Source organism: Pelecanus crispus, chromosome 7 (assembly GCF_030463565.1).
Source record: "Pelecanus crispus isolate bPelCri1 chromosome 7, bPelCri1.pri, whole genome shotgun sequence".
Classification (NCBI taxonomy): Eukaryota; Metazoa; Chordata; class Aves; order Pelecaniformes; family Pelecanidae; genus Pelecanus; species Pelecanus crispus.
In genome coordinates, this window is record NC_134649.1 from 36,429,069 (window position 1) to 36,451,414 (window position 22,346).

A 22,346-nucleotide genomic window follows, 5' to 3' on the forward strand; every position below is an offset into this window, starting at 1 on the left:
CTTTTTTTTGTTTTGGTTTGTTTTTTTTTCTTTTCTTTGCCACACTGGACTTTCTATGATGAAAATACATAATTGGGCAACCACATGATAGTGAAACGTACTGAACAAATTATCTACTGCACAGCTTACAACTAAAACATCACCTGAAATAATAGATATAAATTATATTCTTCAGTTTAGCCCTATAATCCTTGCTCAATAGCATGCTAAGGAAATTAATGTTAAGTTGCAAAAGTATTTTCAGTTCTTGTGCTTTCTGTGGTACTCATGCCATTCCATATTTATGGGGTGTGTTTTTGGAAAATTCTGTAGCGCAAACTTGGTCATTGTATTTCACTATGGTTCTCAACACGAAGCAGAACATATAAGATATGATTAAATCCAATATGATTAAGTCTCCAACCTATGCAGGGTTTTGAGGTGCAGCACAGTTATCCATAATGTCACATATAAATCAACATAAGCATTCAGTTCAAAGACAAGTATAAGATTGTTCTAATCTTTATAAAACAAACAAACAAAAAAGATCCCAGTATTGCAAACCACCAAGTAAGTTGGTTGCCTCTACTTTTACAAGCACTTCCTATAGAATATTTTTGGACTATTGGCGGGAATCAGAGTTCTACCAGGGCATTGCCTTAAAGAAGAAGGAAAGGAAAGTCTGTTAAAAAAAGGAGAGCAGGAACATAAAACATTTTCTAAAAAGAGCTTTCTGCAGGTGGTACTCTAACCTGCAGTGAGTCCCTTGAAGGGAATCCTCATGTTGTAAACAAAGCTGCTCATACTACAAGAGAGCAAAACACAATCCATCTGATATTCCCAGAACAAAGGCACAGAATTACTTACAAGTGCCCTATTATATTTTATGGCTTTGAAAGATGTGTTTGGATTTGAACTAGGCATTTTTTTTTAATTGTTGTCTACAGATCAGGGGTGATTTGTTGACAGGTGAAACTTGACTTTTGAGTCAAACAGTAGGCCCAAAGGAGATGAAAGGCAGCTCAGTTGATACTGACCCTGCTCCCACACAGACAGGGTAGATTTTTTTGGCTTTTTGCAGGCTGAGAGAGACAGGCTTGGATCACTTCTAACCAGAAGCTGCATGGTTATCACATGAATCAGAAAGTCTCTACCTGTTACTGCTGTCTTCTCTTCTATCCTTTTTTTCCTTTCTGTCCCCCTTTTTCTCCTTAAGTTCTCTGTTTTCTTGGGAATAATACATATTCTGTTTTTATGGGGCTTTTATGGCTAAGAGTAACTGGTTCATGCATACCTTTCAGCAGCAAAGTAATCGCTCTCTTAATCTGTATAGCAGATTAGGATAGTTTCGAACTAGCACACTTGGTTTATGATGTTTTGTCTGTCAATCTTGTGACTGTTGTTTTAAGTTATTTTTACAATTCAGTAAAAATAGCATATCACTCTACTGTTAGAATGTCGCTAATTCTTACAATAATTATGTATCTGTTACGATATTTGATTAATAAGTACTACAAATACTTTAGAAGTAAAGTAACATTTCCTTATGTAAACCACAAATTTCCTATAGAAACACCACAATAGTGTGGCACAGACATGCAACATGAATTATTGTCTATTCAAATTTTATGGTACAATCATGCATGCATTATTCTGCATAACGGAAATAGATGGATAGATATAGTATTTCATTTTTAAAGCTTCAGACACAAACATACACAGAAATCAACTGAGTACTTCATAACAAAAAAAATGGAACAGCAGAATCTACATGCAAGAAATTACTTTGTAAGATCCTTCAAATTTTATTACTTTCAATAACAATCTAAAAAAAATTGCTGTCACCTTAGCATTTTTGTAGTCTCCTTAAAATTCAGGGGGTTTTTATTTAACTTCAGGGACTGCCCTAAGCAATTTAGAGTGGATTCTGCAAGTACTTCAAATTTTAATCTGACATTGCTCTGATGGAGCATTTGGAAAATTAAGTCTTTACTATTCAGAAAAAGGTTCACCGGAACTCCAAACTAAGTATAGCATTGTGTTTTCATTACAGGACAAAACCAATCATGTAACTTCTTACAATCAATTTAGCACAGGAATTCATTGGGTATTTCAAAAAGCTCACCTTTCAAAACAAACATGAAGAAACGTGCGCCCAATTATGTTCACATCTTATTCACACAGGTGAATACATCATGAAATCATTTACTATAGAGTATGCAGGATTTGCACCCCTTCCATATCATCTCCACTTTGGTACCCAAACGTGTGTAAGATTAAAACACTTCTATCCATTGCTGTATTTTAAAAACATTAGATTCAGCAATAAATGAAAGTCTTGGAGTTGATACCTGTGTGACATATTAGAAAAACCACATTCTACCACAGAAAAATGCTATATTACTGCATGGGCTAAAAGAGGTCTCAGAGATTGGCTGTTATTTCTCTGACATGTAAACAAAAGAGCATTAAAACTTCGGTATTTTAAGATTAGATTGCCATCTGGCTTTTTATAACACTATTATTCTCCAAAAAAAAAAGGTAAGAAAACATTCTATTAAATAAAGCATCATAATGATTTGCAGTACAAAAAAAATGTTTCAGGTAACTGCTATTATGCCATCTCAAAGAACAAAGGTGAAAACTTGGCCTTGTGGAATTGAAAGAATATGTTGCCATTGACTTCAATCAAATCACGATTTCATTTCAAGACCTTAGGTGGTTTGCGGGGAGAAGAGGATCATTACTACTTACATTTTTAAACATAGACTGATATATATATAAGCAGGAGAGGAAAGAAGATGAGCAAGACAAGTTCATTTAAGAAAACCTGTCTCATAGATATACTATGATTGCTTCCTGGTTCAAAAGGAAAAGGATCTTGCATCCATTATTTTGGAACTGCCGACAGGCTGTCCTTTTGAAAATTAAGCACGTAAAGGCAGAAAAAATAAAATTAAAAAAGGACTGACTGACTTTGGAATACCACACACAAATAGACTAGGTAGTAACAAACGAATTCCATACAGCAGAATAACTAGTATTGAAATAACAACTGGAAAGCATTTATGAAAATCAAGAGGAAAAACTAACACAAAAAAGACTCCAGTCTGAAAACACAGGCACAGTAGGAGTGCAAATGATATGAATAGAAACAACTACCACAAAGGTGATCCAAGATGATACCAAGATGAAGGTGTTTATCCTTCAAAGGCAAAAGCTCTTTGACCAGCAGTGTGCTGGATGGTAAAGGTGATAATATCAGATCTGATGCTATTTATAATCAATTTATGTTCGGATTCTAAAAACAGTTAACCAATAAAAGTAAATACAGCACATTCTGTGGGACTCTCTTTTCCCATACATAATCATGACATACCCATTACATGGTTAGAAGCTACAAAACTTAGCACTAATAGACTCCAAAGCTGGAATCCTGGTCCACTGACATGAATGGCAAAATTCCCATTGACCTCAGTGAAGGCAATACCTTCCCTAATGCATAGTATCACATTACTTAAGCTACAAAACCAGTTCTTATATATATATACTATCCCAACTATATGGTAATTCCAATTATGATTACTATGTAAACTGTAGCTTGTAAATTGCTATTACAGTTACATCATTTTTTCTGTCCTGTGATGCTCACAGCACATTAAATGCACAGTCTCAGCCAAAAAATAAAAACTGTTCTCTGCATAGAGGTTTGTTACAGCTCTTCCTCAAATTGAAAAAGGAACACAGTCAAGTAAAAAGGTAGAGATTGTGCAATTAAAGCAGACATTGGTAAGAATAATAATGCTAAACAAGCCAAAGTAATAGTGTTTGGCTTTTTCAAACACTGCCCTTTGTGTTCATCATTTTATATTTCAGCATTTTCTCTGATTAAATACAATGCTTCCATGTTCTTAAGATATATATATGCTGAATGTATATGGTCTTTTACGAGTAAAATTGAACTGAACTATTTCAATCACACGGACTTTTGACAATAGTACCAGTCACTTCCTAGATATTATTATTCACATAATCAACTCAGTAAGTTAAGATAAACTGAATAAATTAGAAGTTATTTAAGTTTGAAGGATCAAATAAAGTACTGCAGAAGGAGGAATTAAAAAGCAAAGCAAAAAAAAAAAAAAAACCCACCACCAAACCCAAACCAAAAACCAAAAATCATCTGCATGCTTTTTCTAATGGAGAAGTTGAGGACCTAAAGGCTAGGTTGTTTGTTTTCTCAGAAATACTGTATGTACCTATTTAATACATTTCACATTCTTAAAATGGCCTTGAAGTCCACAAAGTTCATTTATTTGGATATAATGAATATAGCATAGTGAGCACCAGAGGTATTCTGCAAAGCTCCACAGAGGAAGAGCACAACACAGTAAGGTAACGGATCCTCATGCTTTCATATGTTACAGCGGGCATTTTAAAGAAGAACTTACTGGATTGTACATCTGATTGAACAACTGTTCAGCTTGCTACATTGCAAAGTTGGAAGGGAGTGAAGCATAGACAGGAAAAGAAGGAAAGATCCAGGAAAACAGCATTAGCTCAACAAAACCAGTGCATTTGCACAGAAGAACTTGTCATAAGAAAGTAGAAATTTAAGGTTCTAAACATTCCTTGGTGAAAGTGAGAGGCACTGGGGAAACATAAATGTTGATTTTGGCTCCTAAAAAAGAATAGCTGGAGTAAGAAATTTAAGGTTTGTGTTACTTTCCCTTTCTCAAGTTAAATAACCCATGAAATAAAGAAAGGTGTCCACTTTTGATGATACATTAAGTGCTGGTCTCAAGCAATGAATCACGAGAAGTGCTTTTGGCTGAGGCTGCAATTTATCACCAAAGCTTCAAAGATGGTAATAATAAAAGATTAATTAAATTGTATCATTAAATTTATTACTTTCCTTTTGTTTAACACAAGACTGAATTTTCTATGCAGAATGACTTTTGAACAGTACAGCTTGGCAAAAAGTACTTTAGCAACTGCAAATATGTCAGTAAGCAAGTAAATTTAAGGTAATGAAAAACAACAAAAGGAGGAAATTCTAGAGTAGATAATAGGATTATATATATATACACACACACATATATATATAAAAAACACTTAGCTACCTATTACGTAATTCCTGCTGTTCTTTCACTAGTAGGAATACAAGGTAAGTCAACAAAAAGTCTGTGGAATTTTGGCAAAAAAAGCATTGAGCATTCTTCTGGGTTTTGTGGTTTTTTTTTTAATTTTATGAATTTCAATCCACAATTTTTGTCACAAAAAGTTTAATAAGCATGTCTATAGTTTTAAACATTATTTTGCATCCCAAAATATAGGACAGTCACATGAATAATTACTGTTTACAAATATCCTATTTATTACTTTTTAAAGCATGTCTACTCTATAAAGTTAAAACAGTGGGTTTTGAATCAGTATGTTTTCTCCTGCTGAAATGCAAACAATCCGGTTAACTAATACTGAAAAATATTTGCATCCAATCAGACCCAATCAAAACCATCTTATTATCAGTAAATGAATCTTATTCTCTCCAAAAACAGGAAGGAGAGGAAACAAGGGAAGAGAAACTTTAAAAATTATTTAAAAAAAAAGAAGTACAGATTTTGTTTGGACTTGTCCCTTGTACACACTTTCTTTCAGGCATAGTACTTATTACCATTAGTGCTTGTGGAAAACTAACTCTTTGCAAATGTGCACAAAATACTATCTTCATATTTATTAGTATAATTTGTTAAAACTTATAAATCAACCTTAAATGATGATGATTGTACAATACTATAATGAAAAGTGCCTTCTCTGCTATTTTTAGAGAGGAGTAATGTGTAAGCTCCATTTAAATTTCACAAAATAACAGACAGCCCTTTGGAGTCACTTTTGAAAAATAGATATAAACTGTGTCCATTCCTTCTAGCTTCCGTCGTGGTTAATGTTCATACGTAAGCACACTTATGGGACATGCAGGTTAATTTACTCCAAACTATGTTGATGTTCCCTCCTACTCTAACTCAGACATATGCAAGAATAACCCAGATTTCTGTTTCAGTTAGTTTCCTAAGGACTGAAAACATGGTGAAGGTAGATTTCTGGGGACCAATTACTTTTAACACAGGATATTTACAGGTTTGAACATAAAGTATTTTATTAGAGAAAATTTGAATTGAAAATTACTGTTTGGAGTCTACTATCATTAACAGTCACTGTTTCTGTTCAACTAAACATGCCCACAAAGAAGGTTGTAACTACATTTTATTGTGGAAATACCTGGTCTCCTACAAATGTTGGGTGAATTTCCATTGGGGCTTTATGCTATATTTATGATATAATAAAACTATTATGTTTTCAGCTTTCATTTATTAATCCTTTGTATTTATACACAGGGAACATACTCCCTTTTTATATGAAACGCGTCCCAGACGCTCTCTGACTTTTATAAGTGCTTATTTTTCCATGACTGTATGATGTGTTTATATGTACAGTCATAAAAGATTGACTTAGGATTTCAAGTCCTTCAAGAGGATTTTGATTTTTTTTAAGTGATCTGTGCTTTTTTTTAACTAGTTTTTTAAAATGAAGAAAATAAGGTATTTCAAATTGTAATAAAGTATATTTTGTAGTGAAATGCAAAGTAAACAAAACACATTTTCTAACAAAAGAAAACAAAATAAAGGACTTCCAGAGAAATAGCTTCTTTGGATATTTTCATTCTGACATCAATAGCATTTAAAAGCTATCAAATACTTAAAGTAGTTTTGTTTCCATTAAAAGCTTTTGTCTACGCTTATTGAAAAAGATTCCCTTCCTCTCCACAACTAAACATGTAACACAGGCACCTAATTGTACATATTTGTTCTGAATTAAGAAATAATAGAAGTATAAGGTTTACACTCTGGTATCCTTTACATTTTGCAATACCTTCCTCACAGGTAAGGCTATTGAAACACTGCTTAAACACGGAGCAGGATACTACTCAACCTGGGTAAAAAGAGTGTCAGAATATTATCCTAACAGTGGTAACATTCATAGAACAAATAAATATTCTTTTCTAGAAAATGAAACGTTATATATCAATATAAAAAAAAATTAATGTTTGACATACATTTAGTCATGAATTGCAGAAGGCAAACATAATGCCTAAACCCACCAAACATGTCATGAGATCGGTGTTCAAACAATGAGAGCAGACATTACCAAATGACACAGAAAAAGGTCAAAGAAACAATGTATGGTAGAAAAAGCATCAACAAACTTGCAAATCATTTCAGCAAAAACTATTTTAATGCATCAATTTAAACAAAAACGTGTTATAAAATATAGGATTTGTATGTTTTCCTCTAAATGTTTGCTTCCACTGCTTGCTGAATAGTAACACTGAATTGCTAGCTGAGACAAACTATGCATTATTTTGCTTAATTATCGCAAACATGTTCGCCAACAATGCCAAAACAATGCCAAAACAAAACCTAGCTAGAGTTTCCAGTTTGGAAGCATAATTTTTTTTGATTAGGAAGTACAGCATTTCTTGGATGAGCCTTTAATTTTTTCCCCAGGCTATAAACATTTCAGTCTACTTCTAAGAGCAGTAGAAATTCATATACATACAAATTGCTGGTTTGATAATTGCTTTCTGCCCTTCTATTTTCCCTCCAATGTCCTGCTCCCAGTTCATCTATTTGTAGCAGCTTCTTAGAATTCCCTCATGTAGGTATTTCTGAGGCTCACCAGTGGCCTTGGTACAAGCCTCTGAAGAAAAAGTTAGCAGTACCTGATGCAAGCATCAGCAAACAGCATAAGATGGGTAGATTTTAGACTTTCTCCAGAAGAGTAAATAACCTTATCTTTCCAACATGAGGGTGTGGGGTGTTGATTTTTATTTTTCTGATTGTTGTTGTTTGTTTGTTTTAAGATGGAACTTACCTTTTTCAACTGTGCTTCCAACTTACTACACTCTTCTTTCTTTTGTTCTATGGCTATTTCTAAAGACTTAAGTTTGGAGTCTCTTTTCAGCCCTGCTGATGCCAATGAAGATGCATGTTCTTTGAGATCGATTAAACTAGACTGAAAAATGACCAAGAGTAAAAAGTTAATTCCTAGTCACCAGGACACTAACTTGTTGCCAACTTAGTAATCACTTGGATCCTGTTCCCCCTCCCCTTCCCCAAAAAGAGTTGACACAAAGATAAGCATTGATAGCAAAGGACACCATTTTGAGAATACAACCAGTTGGAACCACAGGAGCTGGCATGCAGTGAAACATAGAAACATCCATAATACAGACAAGCTGACATATTCTGGAGGTACAATTACTTTGAAATCTATTGCTCTAACTGACAAATGAAAACAGGAGCAATGATGGAATATTTGAGCCTACTAGAGGCTTATGTAAAGGGAAAAAATAGAGATAATGACACACAACTATGCAAAAACTGAAGCAATATTTTATGTAGAAAAGTGAGGACTATGAAGAATGCTTAAGAAAATAGCAGTTCAGAAGCTGACCACTGAAGTGGCAGAATCAGTACTTAAAATGATTCAAGAGTAATCCTAATGCACTTTCTTTCATCATAATGACATAGATAGAAGAACATAGATTTTACTGAAAGCACTGACCTCTTTTTCTGTCAGTTCAGCTTGTAAAGCATTAACTTTCTCCTTCAGGTCTTTGTTTTCTTTTTTATAAGATTCAATTTCTTCAAGTCTTTCTCTGTCATCTCGCTCCCTTTGCTCCTTCAAGCGCTCTATAATTCTTTCCTAACAAGGCAAAGAATTGCAAAATGGAAAAGTTGGGAATCACTTTAAGAAAAGACAGAATAAAATCTCTTTACTTTAAGTAGCACTGAGAAAAATCAGCCTTCAGAAGCAGAGAATGATTGAGTTAACGGTATTAAAGTCAATGCAAGATTTCCCCTGATTTCAAAAGCACCAGATCAAGGTTTTAAATACTTGATAAGAGTAACATAGTATAGAAACCTCATTAAATATCTATACTGATATGAACATGTTTAGTCTTGTGATAGATATGGGAAGTTATTCATCTCAGTAATGTATTTCCTGTATTCATAAGTGATTGAAGTCTTGAATAAAAGTTCAAAACAGAGAGGCCATCACTGGTTTACTCAGGTTGAATTTGGGTATATTTTTTGAATGCTAGTAGCCTCTATAGTGGTTGCAAGAGGTTTTCAAGGTTCCAAATCTAATTAGAAATCAATCACTTGCTAACTATCAGTAACTCACAGCTTACATGTATTATATTTTGAGAGGACAAAAAAAAAAAAAAAAAAAAGTTGTCCAAGACACAGAGAAAGCACCCTGATACAACTTATGATATCCGAAAGAAGATTTTTCTCCATCTAATTAGCAGTAACCCTACAGATATTTAAACTCAACCACGTTTTTAAATGCTTTGCTGATTTCCCATTACTATTATAAGGATTGTTGAAAATCACCAGTCAAGGACTGGGTGATGAATTCAAAGAGTGAAATGTTAAAAGCAGACGCAGTAGTATTGTTTTGTTAAGCTTTGGTTACATTCTTCAAAAATCACATTCTACCACTACTTGAAGGACGCAAATACTAATCAGAGAGAAATATTTAGGATAAAATAAAATAACCATTAGAATTGCATTTGAATTGGGAATAGGTCACTTTAAGCAGGGTATCAGGGAACCTACTAGTATCATTTTGGAAGTGGTAGTTAGGGGGGTAGTGGAAGCAACATCATTTAGTAAAGTTAAACCTACATGGGACAAAACTACTTCCTAACTGATGAAGTTCTACACTACCAGTGGCATGGCTGAAGTAGAACCATCAGCATACTCATGGATCTTAGTCTTTTTGTACTTATGCTTGAAATCCCCAAGAAGTCATTTAAGACTGGGATCAATACTCAAAATACTATTTCATAGAACTGGACAAGACTGATGGAAGACTAATATTATTAGAAAGAGAAAAATCTCATACTAATCCCCTCTGTCCATAATTCCTTATACTGCCATATATATATACACAAACACACACACTGGAAATACAGCTATATAAACACACACACATATATATACACACACTACACATATACATAAAGTTTACCTTTGCCCATATCAATATACTCCCAGCTGTGGTTATTATATCTCAACAAACATTAAAATGCAAGCAACACTTCAGGAGCCGTACATCCCATTCTGACTGGTAATAAACTTAGTCATTATAATGAAATAAGAAAGTTAATTCATTATCAAAGTTAGCTTAAGTAGTATCAGCTCTTTTTAAAAGTGTATAGTGTTCAGACAATCCTGGTTATTCATTCATTTTCTCCATGTACTAGGTATGATGTTCCTCCAAACCCTAGAGGATCTTCTGAAGATTGCTTCTGTGCTTTCTAAAGCTCAAGGCATATTTTGCAAAAAGCCAACTGTCAACAATTATATGCATAAAAAAAGAGCCTAAACTCAAGGCTGTGATTTTCTTCCCAGCAGTCTCCAACCTTGGAGATATTCAAAACCCAGCTGGACAAGATCCTGAGCAAATTGGTCTAGCTGACCCTGCTTTGAGCAGCTGGGTTGGACTAGATAATCTCCAGAGGTCTTTTCCAGACTCATCGGTTCTGTACAATAGGCAGAGACATTTTCTACATTCTGTACCTCAAACATTGGTTGTTTCTCTTCTGCTCAGACTCTCACCCCCCCATTTTCACAACTGATCCCTTTGTAACACTGACCACATCAGCAACTCTGCTGACAGCTACCCATTGCCTCTGCTTGTTGTCTGTTCCTCCTTTCATACTGCATAGCAAAGGAACTAGCTACTAGAAAATGGAACAGTTTCTGTATGAACTGAATAAATATTTTATTATTTTAAACTACTGATTTAAAACTTGGCTGCCCTTAAATCAATTTGACTTTAATGGGTTATGCATTTCCCTGAAAATATTTAAATGCCAATTCAAGAAATAGAAAAATTCAGCTTCTCATTTTGATCTTTGCTTATTTGGAATGTCTCTAATGTTTGTGGTTGCTTATTGGAGAGCTAATTGTAGACCCCAGTATAAGTGCAATTAAGCACATTAGAATTTTAATTTAAATCTTAATTTGTATATTTCCTTATTTTTATTTTAACTATTTAAAAATTAACTTACTTTTGCATTATGTTTATATAGCAAACATAAGCTATGATGCAACATATTTTCTTATGTACCATGAGCTGTTAAGATCAAGTATCAAAAGCAGATGCGGGGTATTAATCTTCATAGATGTTTGCTTTATGACTAGTCTATTATTGGATGTGAAACTAGGCCTAAGTGAAAAACAAGTGATATGTTTCAAATATACTCCTTACAGAGCCATTTCAAGCATTTATGTTCCTCTGATAAATTAATTTTTTTTCTTCCAGATATATAATACTGGCTTGCGCTAGAGTAATTTGTTTGACCAATAGTAAAAATTTTAAAAAATGCATCACATTGAGTATTTTATAATGTAATTACATGTATTAGTAAAATTAATGTTAAATATTATTAGAAGGTTTTAAACAATTAGATAAAGATCTTTACCAAATGAGTAGTTATATTTAAGTTTGTAAATAAATGTATTTTGAATCTTTTAGACATTGGAAAATAATCAGCACTATACTGAATAATCTTGTAATAAGAATATTGGTATAGTTATTATTTGCTACTTGGTTCCTAAGGAAAACCTTTTCAAAGGGCTGGAAGTTCACAGTGCTACTTTCATTTTGCACCCAGCATTCCCCTGACATCAGGGACTCCCTTCCACAATCTAGCTAACTGAACATACATATTACGAAATTAGCATTACTGTAAGAATCTTCAGAGAAAACAGTGTTGACTACTCATATAAAACTCATATCCCTACTTATTTCATTCAGAAAGAAATACGCATTGATGACATACTATGTTCCACTTAGCATACAGTAAAAAAGATAACAGCCAAAACTAAAAGTTGCAGGCTATGTGTAATTAAATCTGTTTCCAAGACAGCATCAACTGTCTTTGCACTGAGACTCCTGGCACTGCAGATGTACAAAACTCCTGGCAAAATCTCCCTTTGACTCATACCTGGCAGGATTTCAGGTATAAATGTGTTCATACAGAATGAAGGTCCTTCAACATCAACATTGTTGAGTATTACATAAATGACAAACTAGCAAATAGTAAAATATTTTTACAAAACTAGTACATTAGCTGGCTTTTGCCATACAGATTATGCAAGAAAGGGATATGGGATACTAAATAACTTCAAGTTTATTCCTAGTAACAAATAATATAGATTCTTAATTCCTTGGATATTAATGTTAAAATGCCAGCCTCCACTAAGTGGAATAGTTTAATAACCATTCAGAATCCACTTAGTTATATTCAGGCTTAGTTTTATACCAATTCCTTCTTGAAGATTTATTTACCTAGATGATTTTTTTTTCTTCTATGACAAGTTAAACATAACACCATTTCATCTTATTAATGAACAGTATAAATTTTTTCTCAGTCAATCATAAAAGAAGACTAATTTATCTGTCAGCTGTATAAGGCTAAATGTCAAAAACCTGTTAAAAGGCCCTAATATACCATGTTTTACTTGATTAACAGCTAACTTGCAGAAATCCCAACAATGTGTTCTTGTTTCAGTCTTATTTGCATTGGCAAGCTTTCCTTACACACTAATCTACGACCTCACAGGTCTAATCTATTTGCACTTTATCACAGAAGCAGGAACTGAATTGCCACAGCATATAGCTATATTATCAGACGTACTCAATTGCTTATCTGCTGTATGCTGCTACAGTAGGACCAACTTTATAAATATCAGCTTCATGAAAGCAACCTCTTGAGCTGCTTTGGGCCAGTCCAAGAGCCGAGATATTCTCTGAAAAGTTTCTTGTTAAAACATTAAGGAAGCTGATAGCAGGTTTGCATATTCTGATTTTCAAGCTTTTTTTTTTTTTTTAAATAGGAGTAAACTTTGTTTTGTTTGTTCATTGCAGTGTAACCTTTATAATTTTCAGTGCTTAGGAGAGGCTCCAAACTTAGGGGTAAAGAACTGAATTAATAACTTTTTCAGTGTAGTTCTAAAATGCACTCAAAAGCGACTAAAGTTGTGCTGATTTGTTTCTGATTCCTGACAAGAGAACAAACTATATCAGCAATATTGCCAGAGAAATACAAAGATTAAAAGGAGTCCATTTCAGGAAATTTTGATGTTAGTTTATGATGCCTACAGTAATTTCTCATTCAGTGTTACTGAGCTACCTAATCACTAAATATGAAAGAAAATCAGAGACAGGTACTTGGAAAAATCTTTTTTCGTGAAGAATAAAGAGCCATATTCTCTAATTCAGAGCCAAAATCTCAATCTGAGTTATTTCAAGAACAATGCAGGAAAAACATAAATGCTCAAACATTTGAGTTTTGGACTTTAAAAATAGCTTTATAATTTATTCATATCATATGATCATGTTTGAATATTTTTTCTTCCCATAGAGACTAAGAAAAGCAAGTAAATTCAATTTTAGTGAATTGTGGTTAACTAAACTGATATAAATAAATTTAATTTCTATTTCAAAAGACCTTCCCGTGTTGCTCTTGGAGTATTTTCATTATTTTTTTAATTAAAATTCTAAAAACTATTGAATTGACAAAGAATTAAGGTAAAGCCAAAAATTGTGCCTAATCTCAGAGTATAAAACAAGAAGACATAGCTGCAAACTAGGCCTGATATAATTTCTAGGAAAAACAAAACAAACAAAAACAACCACCACACAAACAAACAACATATTTCCATGGAAATCAGGTATTCTTGAATGAAAGCAGCATCCTTTCTTGACAGCATTACAATTTAAATTGATAAAAGTACTTATAGCAATGCACTTGTTCATAAGAAACTATCACTAATTCTTGTTTTGCCCCATTTGAACAAAAATCTATTCCTTATTTCTACCAGTATTTGTAGTGGAAGAAATTAATAACTATTGATAAAGTCTGTAGGTCTTAAGAATGCTACTGCAGACAGGAATAGGGATAAGAAAGGCTAGTCACTGAGAGCAGCTAGGATGAGTTGGAAAGCTGGACACAAATAGGAATGAGACACATGTAAACTGTCAAGGTATTTAGCTGCCAGAGGACACAAGAAAACTACACATAATAGTTCATTTGGAACTTCTAGAAGATGCCTACTGGCTTCTTTCAATGTATAAGGACATCCCAGAGACTACACTTAAGACTGAGAAACCTACCCTTGAAAGCGTGGCCTTCAAGAAACTTACAATGGGAAAGAAATCGTGCATGATTTGTCTGTACAATAAATAATCCAAATCATACAAAGAGATGCTTTTACCTTGGAAACTTCCTCCTCATTGTGTCTAATGCTTTAAGATCAAGTACCTTGTTTCTCAACAATTTATTAATTATATATATATTCTATATATTAATGTTATTTATTAATTAATTCTACTCTGCAGTGTCGCTTTTCTCCTTTTTTTTAATCTAATATACTAATCATTCCCCAACTGTAAAAACATTTCCCAGTAGTACACAGTGACTGGTCACACATTTAAAAAAAAAAAAAAAAATCCATCAGCAGCATCATGAAGTTAAATTTTTATAACATGATTCTCTCATAAGCAAATTTAGCCAATAAATTTAAAGGGCAGAGCAATATTTTAAGCTTTTAGAACTGATATTCTACATTTTAGATTTTAAAGTTTATCATCAATATTGCTACCTAGAGTGCCAGTCACTGTAAATCCAGTAACTGTGTAGAAGCTATACTGTTATGTATCTGTTCAGAAACTGGACAAGTATTAATTATTTGATTAGTAATTTAATTAAGCTTACAGACCTCAAAATACAGAAAAATAGTCATAGGAAAATAACACAGTTTCAAACAAATGAAAATTTTCTGTTTAAAATTCAAGCCATATATTCCTATTCTAACATAGAAACTAATTTGCATAATGATTTGGGCATGTCATAAAATAATTTACACTCTCAGTTATATAGCTCGTTTGTAGAAAAAGGCTATTATTGAATAATTCTGCATATCTTTTCCGCAGGTTAACAAAGTGGTATCTCTGAAGTAATACAGAACGATAAGCATGTCGCTTACATATAGAGTTCTTCCCTTTATATACTGCCACCTAACTTTTACGCAACAATCTCTCCATAAGTGATTGAAACAGTCACCAGACACCACAGCACAACTCAGCTTCATGCCACTTCTCAAAAGCACTGTTTTACAAAAGATACCATTGCCTTCATCAGCTGCAAAGACAGAAATCTCCGTGGCAGAGGAAATCATCCCATGCTATTCATTGCATATGTGTCTCAGAGTAGCCCGCAAACACTGCAGAAAGGACGCCATTCTCAGCTGACTGTATGTAAGCAAAGTGACTACTTTGTACAGAATTCAAGCTTAGGGACCCCATGTGAGTTCTAATCAATTCCACTTGGAAAAACCACTAATCACACTGATTCTTTTAAAAAAAAATTCTGTTCGTATACATCCATGAAATTCCAAATGAAGTAGACATGAACGGCAAAAATACATTTCAGAGAAGGACCTAAGCTTATCTAACTTTTCCAAAACATTAAAACTAGCATAACTTATTGGACTTTGAACCTTTATTACAGCAATCAAATTAAGCTTGACAGAATTTCCATACCCTCATGGTCTCTAGTTTTGTCACATTTCAAGTTATCACATACACAAAGAAATTGTACAGCATAATTTTTAAACAAACTCTGGGACAAATCCTCCCTACGATATTAAAAAATAATGCATCCTGAGTTTACTAAAATTTTACAATTTGTATGTCTGAGAAAAATAGAATATTTTATTTTCAGATACATACAAAACTTCTTCAAAATTATCAAAACTTTTACATTATTTATTAGTTTACACTTATTTCAACAGATTTTAGAATGGTACTGGTACAAAATTCCTTGAAAACAACTAATTGCCACTCATTAATTTGGGTTAGGTTTTAACCCAGTACTTCTTAGCCTTTTGTATTGCTGGTAGTGAGAAGACGACTATACGTGCTCTGTTCAATACCTCCATACTTGCTGCTTCTACTGTGAACGCATTAATTTAATATTTTCAACAGATACAATTGAAGACATATTGCAACTTAGCAAATTACCCCAGCTAAGGACTATTGCATAAGTGCATTTTCTCTGAAGTGCTGCAGGTATAGCTGAGGCAGAAAATAGGCTTTTTTTTTTTTTTTTTCCCCTTTGGCTTTTGACGATCTACTTCATGCTTAGTTGCACAGGAGAACTGGCAAGTTTGCAGTGTGACACTCAGTCTGCTTTCTACATTGACAACAGTAGCACGATGGTTAAAGGACTGTTTTAAACTCTCAGCTGCCTCTATGGGTATTTGGGGAAAGTGACAACATAGATTAAACCAGAAAAGACAGTTTACAAGGAGGAAAAACAGATTTAAAAGTACTTTGTGTCATTTTTTAATAATATGCTGTGAGATTGGTGAACACTGTGTCCAGATTAGCAGTGAAAGATTAACAAAATGTGTGTATTTTCTTTACATTCTTCGCATAAATGCTGTAAGCTTATCCATATGAAGCCACAGAAGTAATAGTAATGCCAACTTTTTTCACTGTTGTTGACCAAGCAAATGTTAGTAAGGTGATTAGACATACAAAGAAATCAAAAATCCAACATGAGTATTTTAGGTGTTAGTGCCAACACCACAGTGGCATTTTGAAGTCATATACAGTCATAAATACCTTCCCAGGATTGCACACCGCAGAATGGCACATAATAGTTTAGTTAGTTGCACTCACCTGTGCACATTTAAATGATATACTTTAAGATCTGTGAGCTGCAAAAAGTAGATACTTGTACTAATTTTTTTGGCATACAGATTCACTTGGATTATCTCGTAGTCAAAGTGGAAGAAACCCCCGACCTCACTGAAACTGGTAGGAACGTTGCCACTAATTTAAACACTCCAGATTTATCCCTTCCGCTAGGTATTTTCAAATTAGAGGCATATAGTTTTTAAAGAACAAAAAAGTAATTCTCTATTTTTTTTTTTTTTTTTTGCAAAATACCGTTTCTGTTATAAATTAAGTATAGGAAACCAATAGGATTAAGAGAAAGCCAAGGTAACAGTTGGTACAGTCACTCGCTGCTCGCTCTTCAGTTGGGCTCTGCTTAACAGACAAACGAACAAGATAATCACGATCACAAAGCCATAAAAATACCCAGAACTCTACCTTCTTTAAGTCAGGTGTCCATGACTTTCAGTTCTTTCAGGGAACAACCACTCATCCCATTGACTAAGGGAAAATCTTCCCATGTTCTGGGCCATTTACTCCATCCCCATTTAAAAGGACATCCTTCTTTACCTCAGAGTCCTGTTTTCGTTCATCAGCTGGGAATCACACCATGCTCGTCCTACCAGAACAAAGCCACCTGCTTTCCTGACAAGGCCCATAGGCTTTGTTACAGGTGTCAGACCAACTTAAAAAGACACTTTCTGGACCCACTTCGCCCCCAAGAGCAGCACATAATGCTGTTCCATGAGAAGACATTACCTTTTCTGACAGAGCTTCTTCTAAGGTTGCTAGTGCTGTGTCTGTGTTACTAGAGTCCGTCTGCAATGACTTCACTCTGTCTTTTAGATTAGTTAGCTGTTTGTCTTTGTCCCTAAGTTGTTCCTGTAGATTTTCAATCTGAAAATAAAAACAGATAATAATATTCATTAGCCTTGTCTTAACATTCAAAGAGGGACTTGGGTGCTAGGATCAATTGAATGTATACATATCACACATGATACATATGCCTTAGAATACTGCCAAGTTTTTATATGGTATAACATCAACAGTTTTTAACTTCTGTCCTTTCTATTTTATTTTCCTTTGCTAAAAAGTATCATTTTCTAATAAATTACAGGAAAAATCTAAGTGCAGTCAGGTATTTAATTATTTAAATATTTTCTGATATTAATCACTTTAGTTTAAGGTACTGCATTATCTCAGTAATTCAAAGTATGTGTGGAATTAACCCTTTAGATTATTCTAGTTGCAGTAAGAAGGACAAAGAAAGGGAGAGGCAAACAGAGTTCAGTGAGCCTTAAACTGAGGAATAGAGATGATTACCTACCTACCTAAAAACCTCTTCTTCCACGATGCCCTGCTGTAAAGGAAACTCACCTGGACAGAGATCAGGATGTTTATATTTCAAAAAACCAAACCCAGAAACAAAAAAACCCAAACAACCCAAAATCCCAAAGGCCACCACTTCCGTTCACTTTCTTCATTAAGATTTAAGGTATGTCGCTCTATTTTGGGTATTAAAACTGCTTTAAACAGGTCTAGTTCTTCCTCTAGCAAGTATTTAAACATACTGCTAAGGTACCTATAAACACATTGGTTTGTTAAACAGGTCATGATTTATAGTGGTTAAGTCAGAAAGATTTTGCACAAACAATTGTCCACAGGACTGTGTGGATTTTGGAAGCAAAACTGAACAAAAGCACTTGGCTTCCGATTGTCACAGCAATCACCTTCTATGGCTGTAAGGCACTATGATCTTCTGGGCATAATGCAGAGAGGACTTGCGGTATGTCATATGTGTAAAATCTTATTAATTGTCTGTCAGCAGAATCAACCTACTTTCATCCTATGTTCTCAGTGCTGCTCACTATTATGCCACTGGCATGAAACTAAAATTTGTTCCATAACACAGCACAAAGAAATAGTAACAAGAAAATTAACTAGTCTATTATTTTAGTATGCCACTTTGTATAATACGACAAAATATGCCTAAATCCGTAACGTATCATATGTCCAAAACTGGTTTTAAATATGCTGTTAGAATTAGACAAATTATTACTGTCAACAGATTCGAATTCTTACGTCCATCAGTGATTTTTACACTTTGGATCACGTTCTGTTGCTACTGAAATGAATGAAGTTTTGCTGTTCATTTCATATGTAATTTTTCTCATGGCCAATGTCATTTCTGTTTAAAGCCATTCAGATTTTAACAGAAGCGGGATCCTTCATAATTACTGTTAAGCTGTATTTAAAGATTCTTTTACAAACCTGAAGCTGAATTCAATGCATGTGCAGCTCTGCAGAAGTCAACAGTTATGTCAATAAAAACTTGGTCTCCATATGCAAAAATGTATCACCATAATCAAACACACTTTAATTTGGGGCATACTTTGGTAAAAATTCTCCTACTGCTACATTACACATGTGCAGGAAAAAAAGCCTGAAGTTGAGTTCTGACATCATATATATCTATAACTATCAAATCATAAAATCCACAGTACAGCTGTGTGCACTGTACAAAGTTTGTTTAAATAAATTTAAATTTTAAAAGAACTTAAATACAAATTAAAGTAAAATAAAATTCGAAAGTAAATTTGGAGGAGCACATTCCAATTAGAAATTCTTTGTAACAGTATGGCAAATACAAGTGTTGTACCTTTTTTTCTTTTTTATATACATAGTTTGGTATGTCAGATTATTGCTATGGGCCAAAGATTCCACTTGCTCTGTAAACTATAAAATACTAAGGTATACATAGAAAGGTTTTTTGGGAAGACCTCACGTAGAATAGCTCAGTCTTGTAAACGACCTCTCATAATATTTTTCTTCATGTGTATATTTTATACAGATACAGAAATAAGATACACGTGTTAATGAGTTAAGAACTTTTTATTTTATGGCATGTGTATTAGTCACATCTAAAATTACATTAACTGGCATTCAGAGGACTGCACACTACGTTTCTTTCTTTACTTTCATCCAAGTATTAATGATTCCAACAACTACCTCATGACACCCTGTGGAATACTTAAGCAATTGCACATTTCAGCTTCACCAAAATAATTTCTCAAGCAAAAAGGAAATAAAACAGGAGAGAGAATATTGATTACATGTTCTTTGAAACAAAGTTAAGATCTGTTCCTTTATTATCATCAGCTTGACCTACCAATTCTAGGCACCCTAAATTAAAGTACTTATTTCCTATGCACAGTGCTTATCTGAATTCCACAGCATTTACACGATTTCCTTCCTCTTAAAACTAATTTAAAATATGATCCAACCCTTAACCAAGAAAACATGTTCTAAAATTATTCAGCATTTACAAAATTCTTTCCTCAGAGGTAAAGAGAACAGGCAGCAAATTAAAAACATCCCCATTGAATCACAACTGCTTTAAAATAAGTCATTCAATGCGTAGTCCATAGATAAAATAAGAGGAAAGGATCTGATTATTCTTCTATTTGTGCTATATAAATCTGAAGGAAATACTTTGATGGGAACAGGACCACACTGGTGTATGTGAAAGTAGAATCAGTACCGCAGAGTATTTGTTTGTTGGGATGGGCACAGGATTAGTAAAGATCTGCTAATGCAGACAAGATTTTATGACCAGTTAATCACAAAGAGTTCTCTCAAAAAGATTATGGGAGGCAAAGAGATTGAGCAGTCTCACATGCTAAAATCTTGGAACACAAGATATGATTTAGTTCTTCCTGGGTTTTTTAAACCCAGAAAGAACAACAAACCCTCTGGTAACCTCTGTCATTCTCCAACATATATATGGGTACAGGCATATATGCAAGGACACAATTTTATTGCTGAATAATGACTGACTTTTGAGCATGCCTGAATTCAATTTATGACAGGGATTGTTAAGACTTTCTTAATCCTTAAGCACTTATATTTTTATCTGATAGGAAATTAGTTACTGTGTAGTTTTGTCAACGTGTAATTCTTACCTCTGTAAACTGCTATGTCCCTGTGCCATGAGCTGTATGAAAAGAAACTGCTCCACTCTTTTTGTATTTCAGAAAGTGTGTATATTCCCAGAGCTTAGGACAGACTTTATTCCTTTTTAAAAAACAATACCCTTACAGATAAATGTCTTTCCTATGAGGCATCCTGTCAATAACCTCAAGTGCTAATCTTGCCACTTTTTGGCAACGATCTCAGGAATGCTTCTTAAATACTCAAGGGATTAAATTAAATCTCACCCGCAGACAGGCTTTAAAATTCTACAGTAACCCAAGTTCTCAAAAGAAAATTACTTTCATTATCAAAATTAAGGTACTGTACTCTGGAATTTGCAAGAAAATTATGTAATCAAAGAAAATGTGCCATGCTATAACAATTCGCCTTTAGAAATACGCATTAAAGTACAAAAGAGTTTAAGACAGTGTAAGACAGAATTTATCAGAGACTTCCTAGGCCTAGCTAGTGAAACCGTAAAGTCATATACCTCAACTTAGCTCCATATATTTTCCTCTCTGCTCTGTATTTGAGTTTTAAACAACTCAGACAACAAGTATTTTGTAACACTGGCTTTTTTAATCCTAAAATTAATTTTGTTCTATTCTAAATTTCTGTAGGCAGAACTCTTTGAGATTTGTTTCATATTAAAACACAGGTCATGTCTGTTCCAGTGAAGTAGATCAATAATATAAGATTAGTTTAGTTTAAATTTAAAATTGCAACAGAGATGAGGAAACAGAACTTTTGTATATATCATTTTCATTATTTACTAAAAAAAAAATCTTAAAGTATTAAGAAAACAAATTGCACTGAACAATTTCCCAAGTACTGTTACATTCTACTTTATACAGTTAATAGAATTTCAAGAAAAAGAGATTTAATAAACAATGGCATTCATCCAACACGAGCATTAACTATGGCTACTTTAAACCTTAGTATTCATTCTCAGACTTTAGCTGCTGCCTCATAGATATACATAACAAAAGACAAAAAAAGGTAACTACTAATCGAAACAAAAAAAGAGTTAGGGATAGTTCAAATGCAAATACTCTAAATGTCTACTTACACGCACAATTTATTTTTATTAGTAAGACTCATGATACATGTTCTGTCTCATATGGTCCTTTTCAGACACATTTCAGTATATCCTAGAACATGAAATCAGCTTTTGTAGTGACTCAGTAAAATAGATGTATCTACAGATGTCTTAATATCTCCATTTGTTTATGTGTGTGTGTGCACGTGCATAATTTGTAATGAAATACCCATCCTTAGTCTGAATGACCAGTTAGAAAGAAAAAAAAACTGAAATAATTTTACCCTACCATGACTGTAAAAATATTACTACCTCAAAGCTCAATATACAGATGTATAGTTTTTGGAAAGCACTATAGATTTTTAGCCAGAAATTTTTAATGAATGATGTACAGTTATTCAATATCAACTCAGTCAAAGTATTTTAAAAGCTACATTAACAGGCTTGAGAGCAGCTATTTGAAGTTTCAGCCTGTGGGGCAAGAGGGGGAAGCTATGACTCTACAGCTTTCCACTAATATTCATGATATGAC

The 22,346-nt window shown here is 33.7% G+C and overlaps 1 protein-coding gene across 1 annotated transcript in view; it reads right to left on the reverse strand.

The window, feature by feature from the left end:
- ERC2 (ELKS/RAB6-interacting/CAST family member 2) overlaps window positions 1-22,346 on the reverse strand; it is a 458,173-nt gene that overhangs the window by 245,574 nt on the left and 190,253 nt on the right. The window contains exons 8-11 of the mRNA XM_075714165.1: window positions 17,563-17,700; window positions 8,605-8,745; window positions 7,912-8,052; window positions 4,431-4,466 (exon numbers count right to left, since the gene is read on the reverse strand). Of these exons, the coding sequence (XP_075570280.1) occupies window positions 4,431-4,466; window positions 7,912-8,052; window positions 8,605-8,745; window positions 17,563-17,700 (456 nt within the window). The remainder of the gene's footprint in view (window positions 1-4,430; window positions 4,467-7,911; window positions 8,053-8,604; window positions 8,746-17,562; window positions 17,701-22,346) is intronic.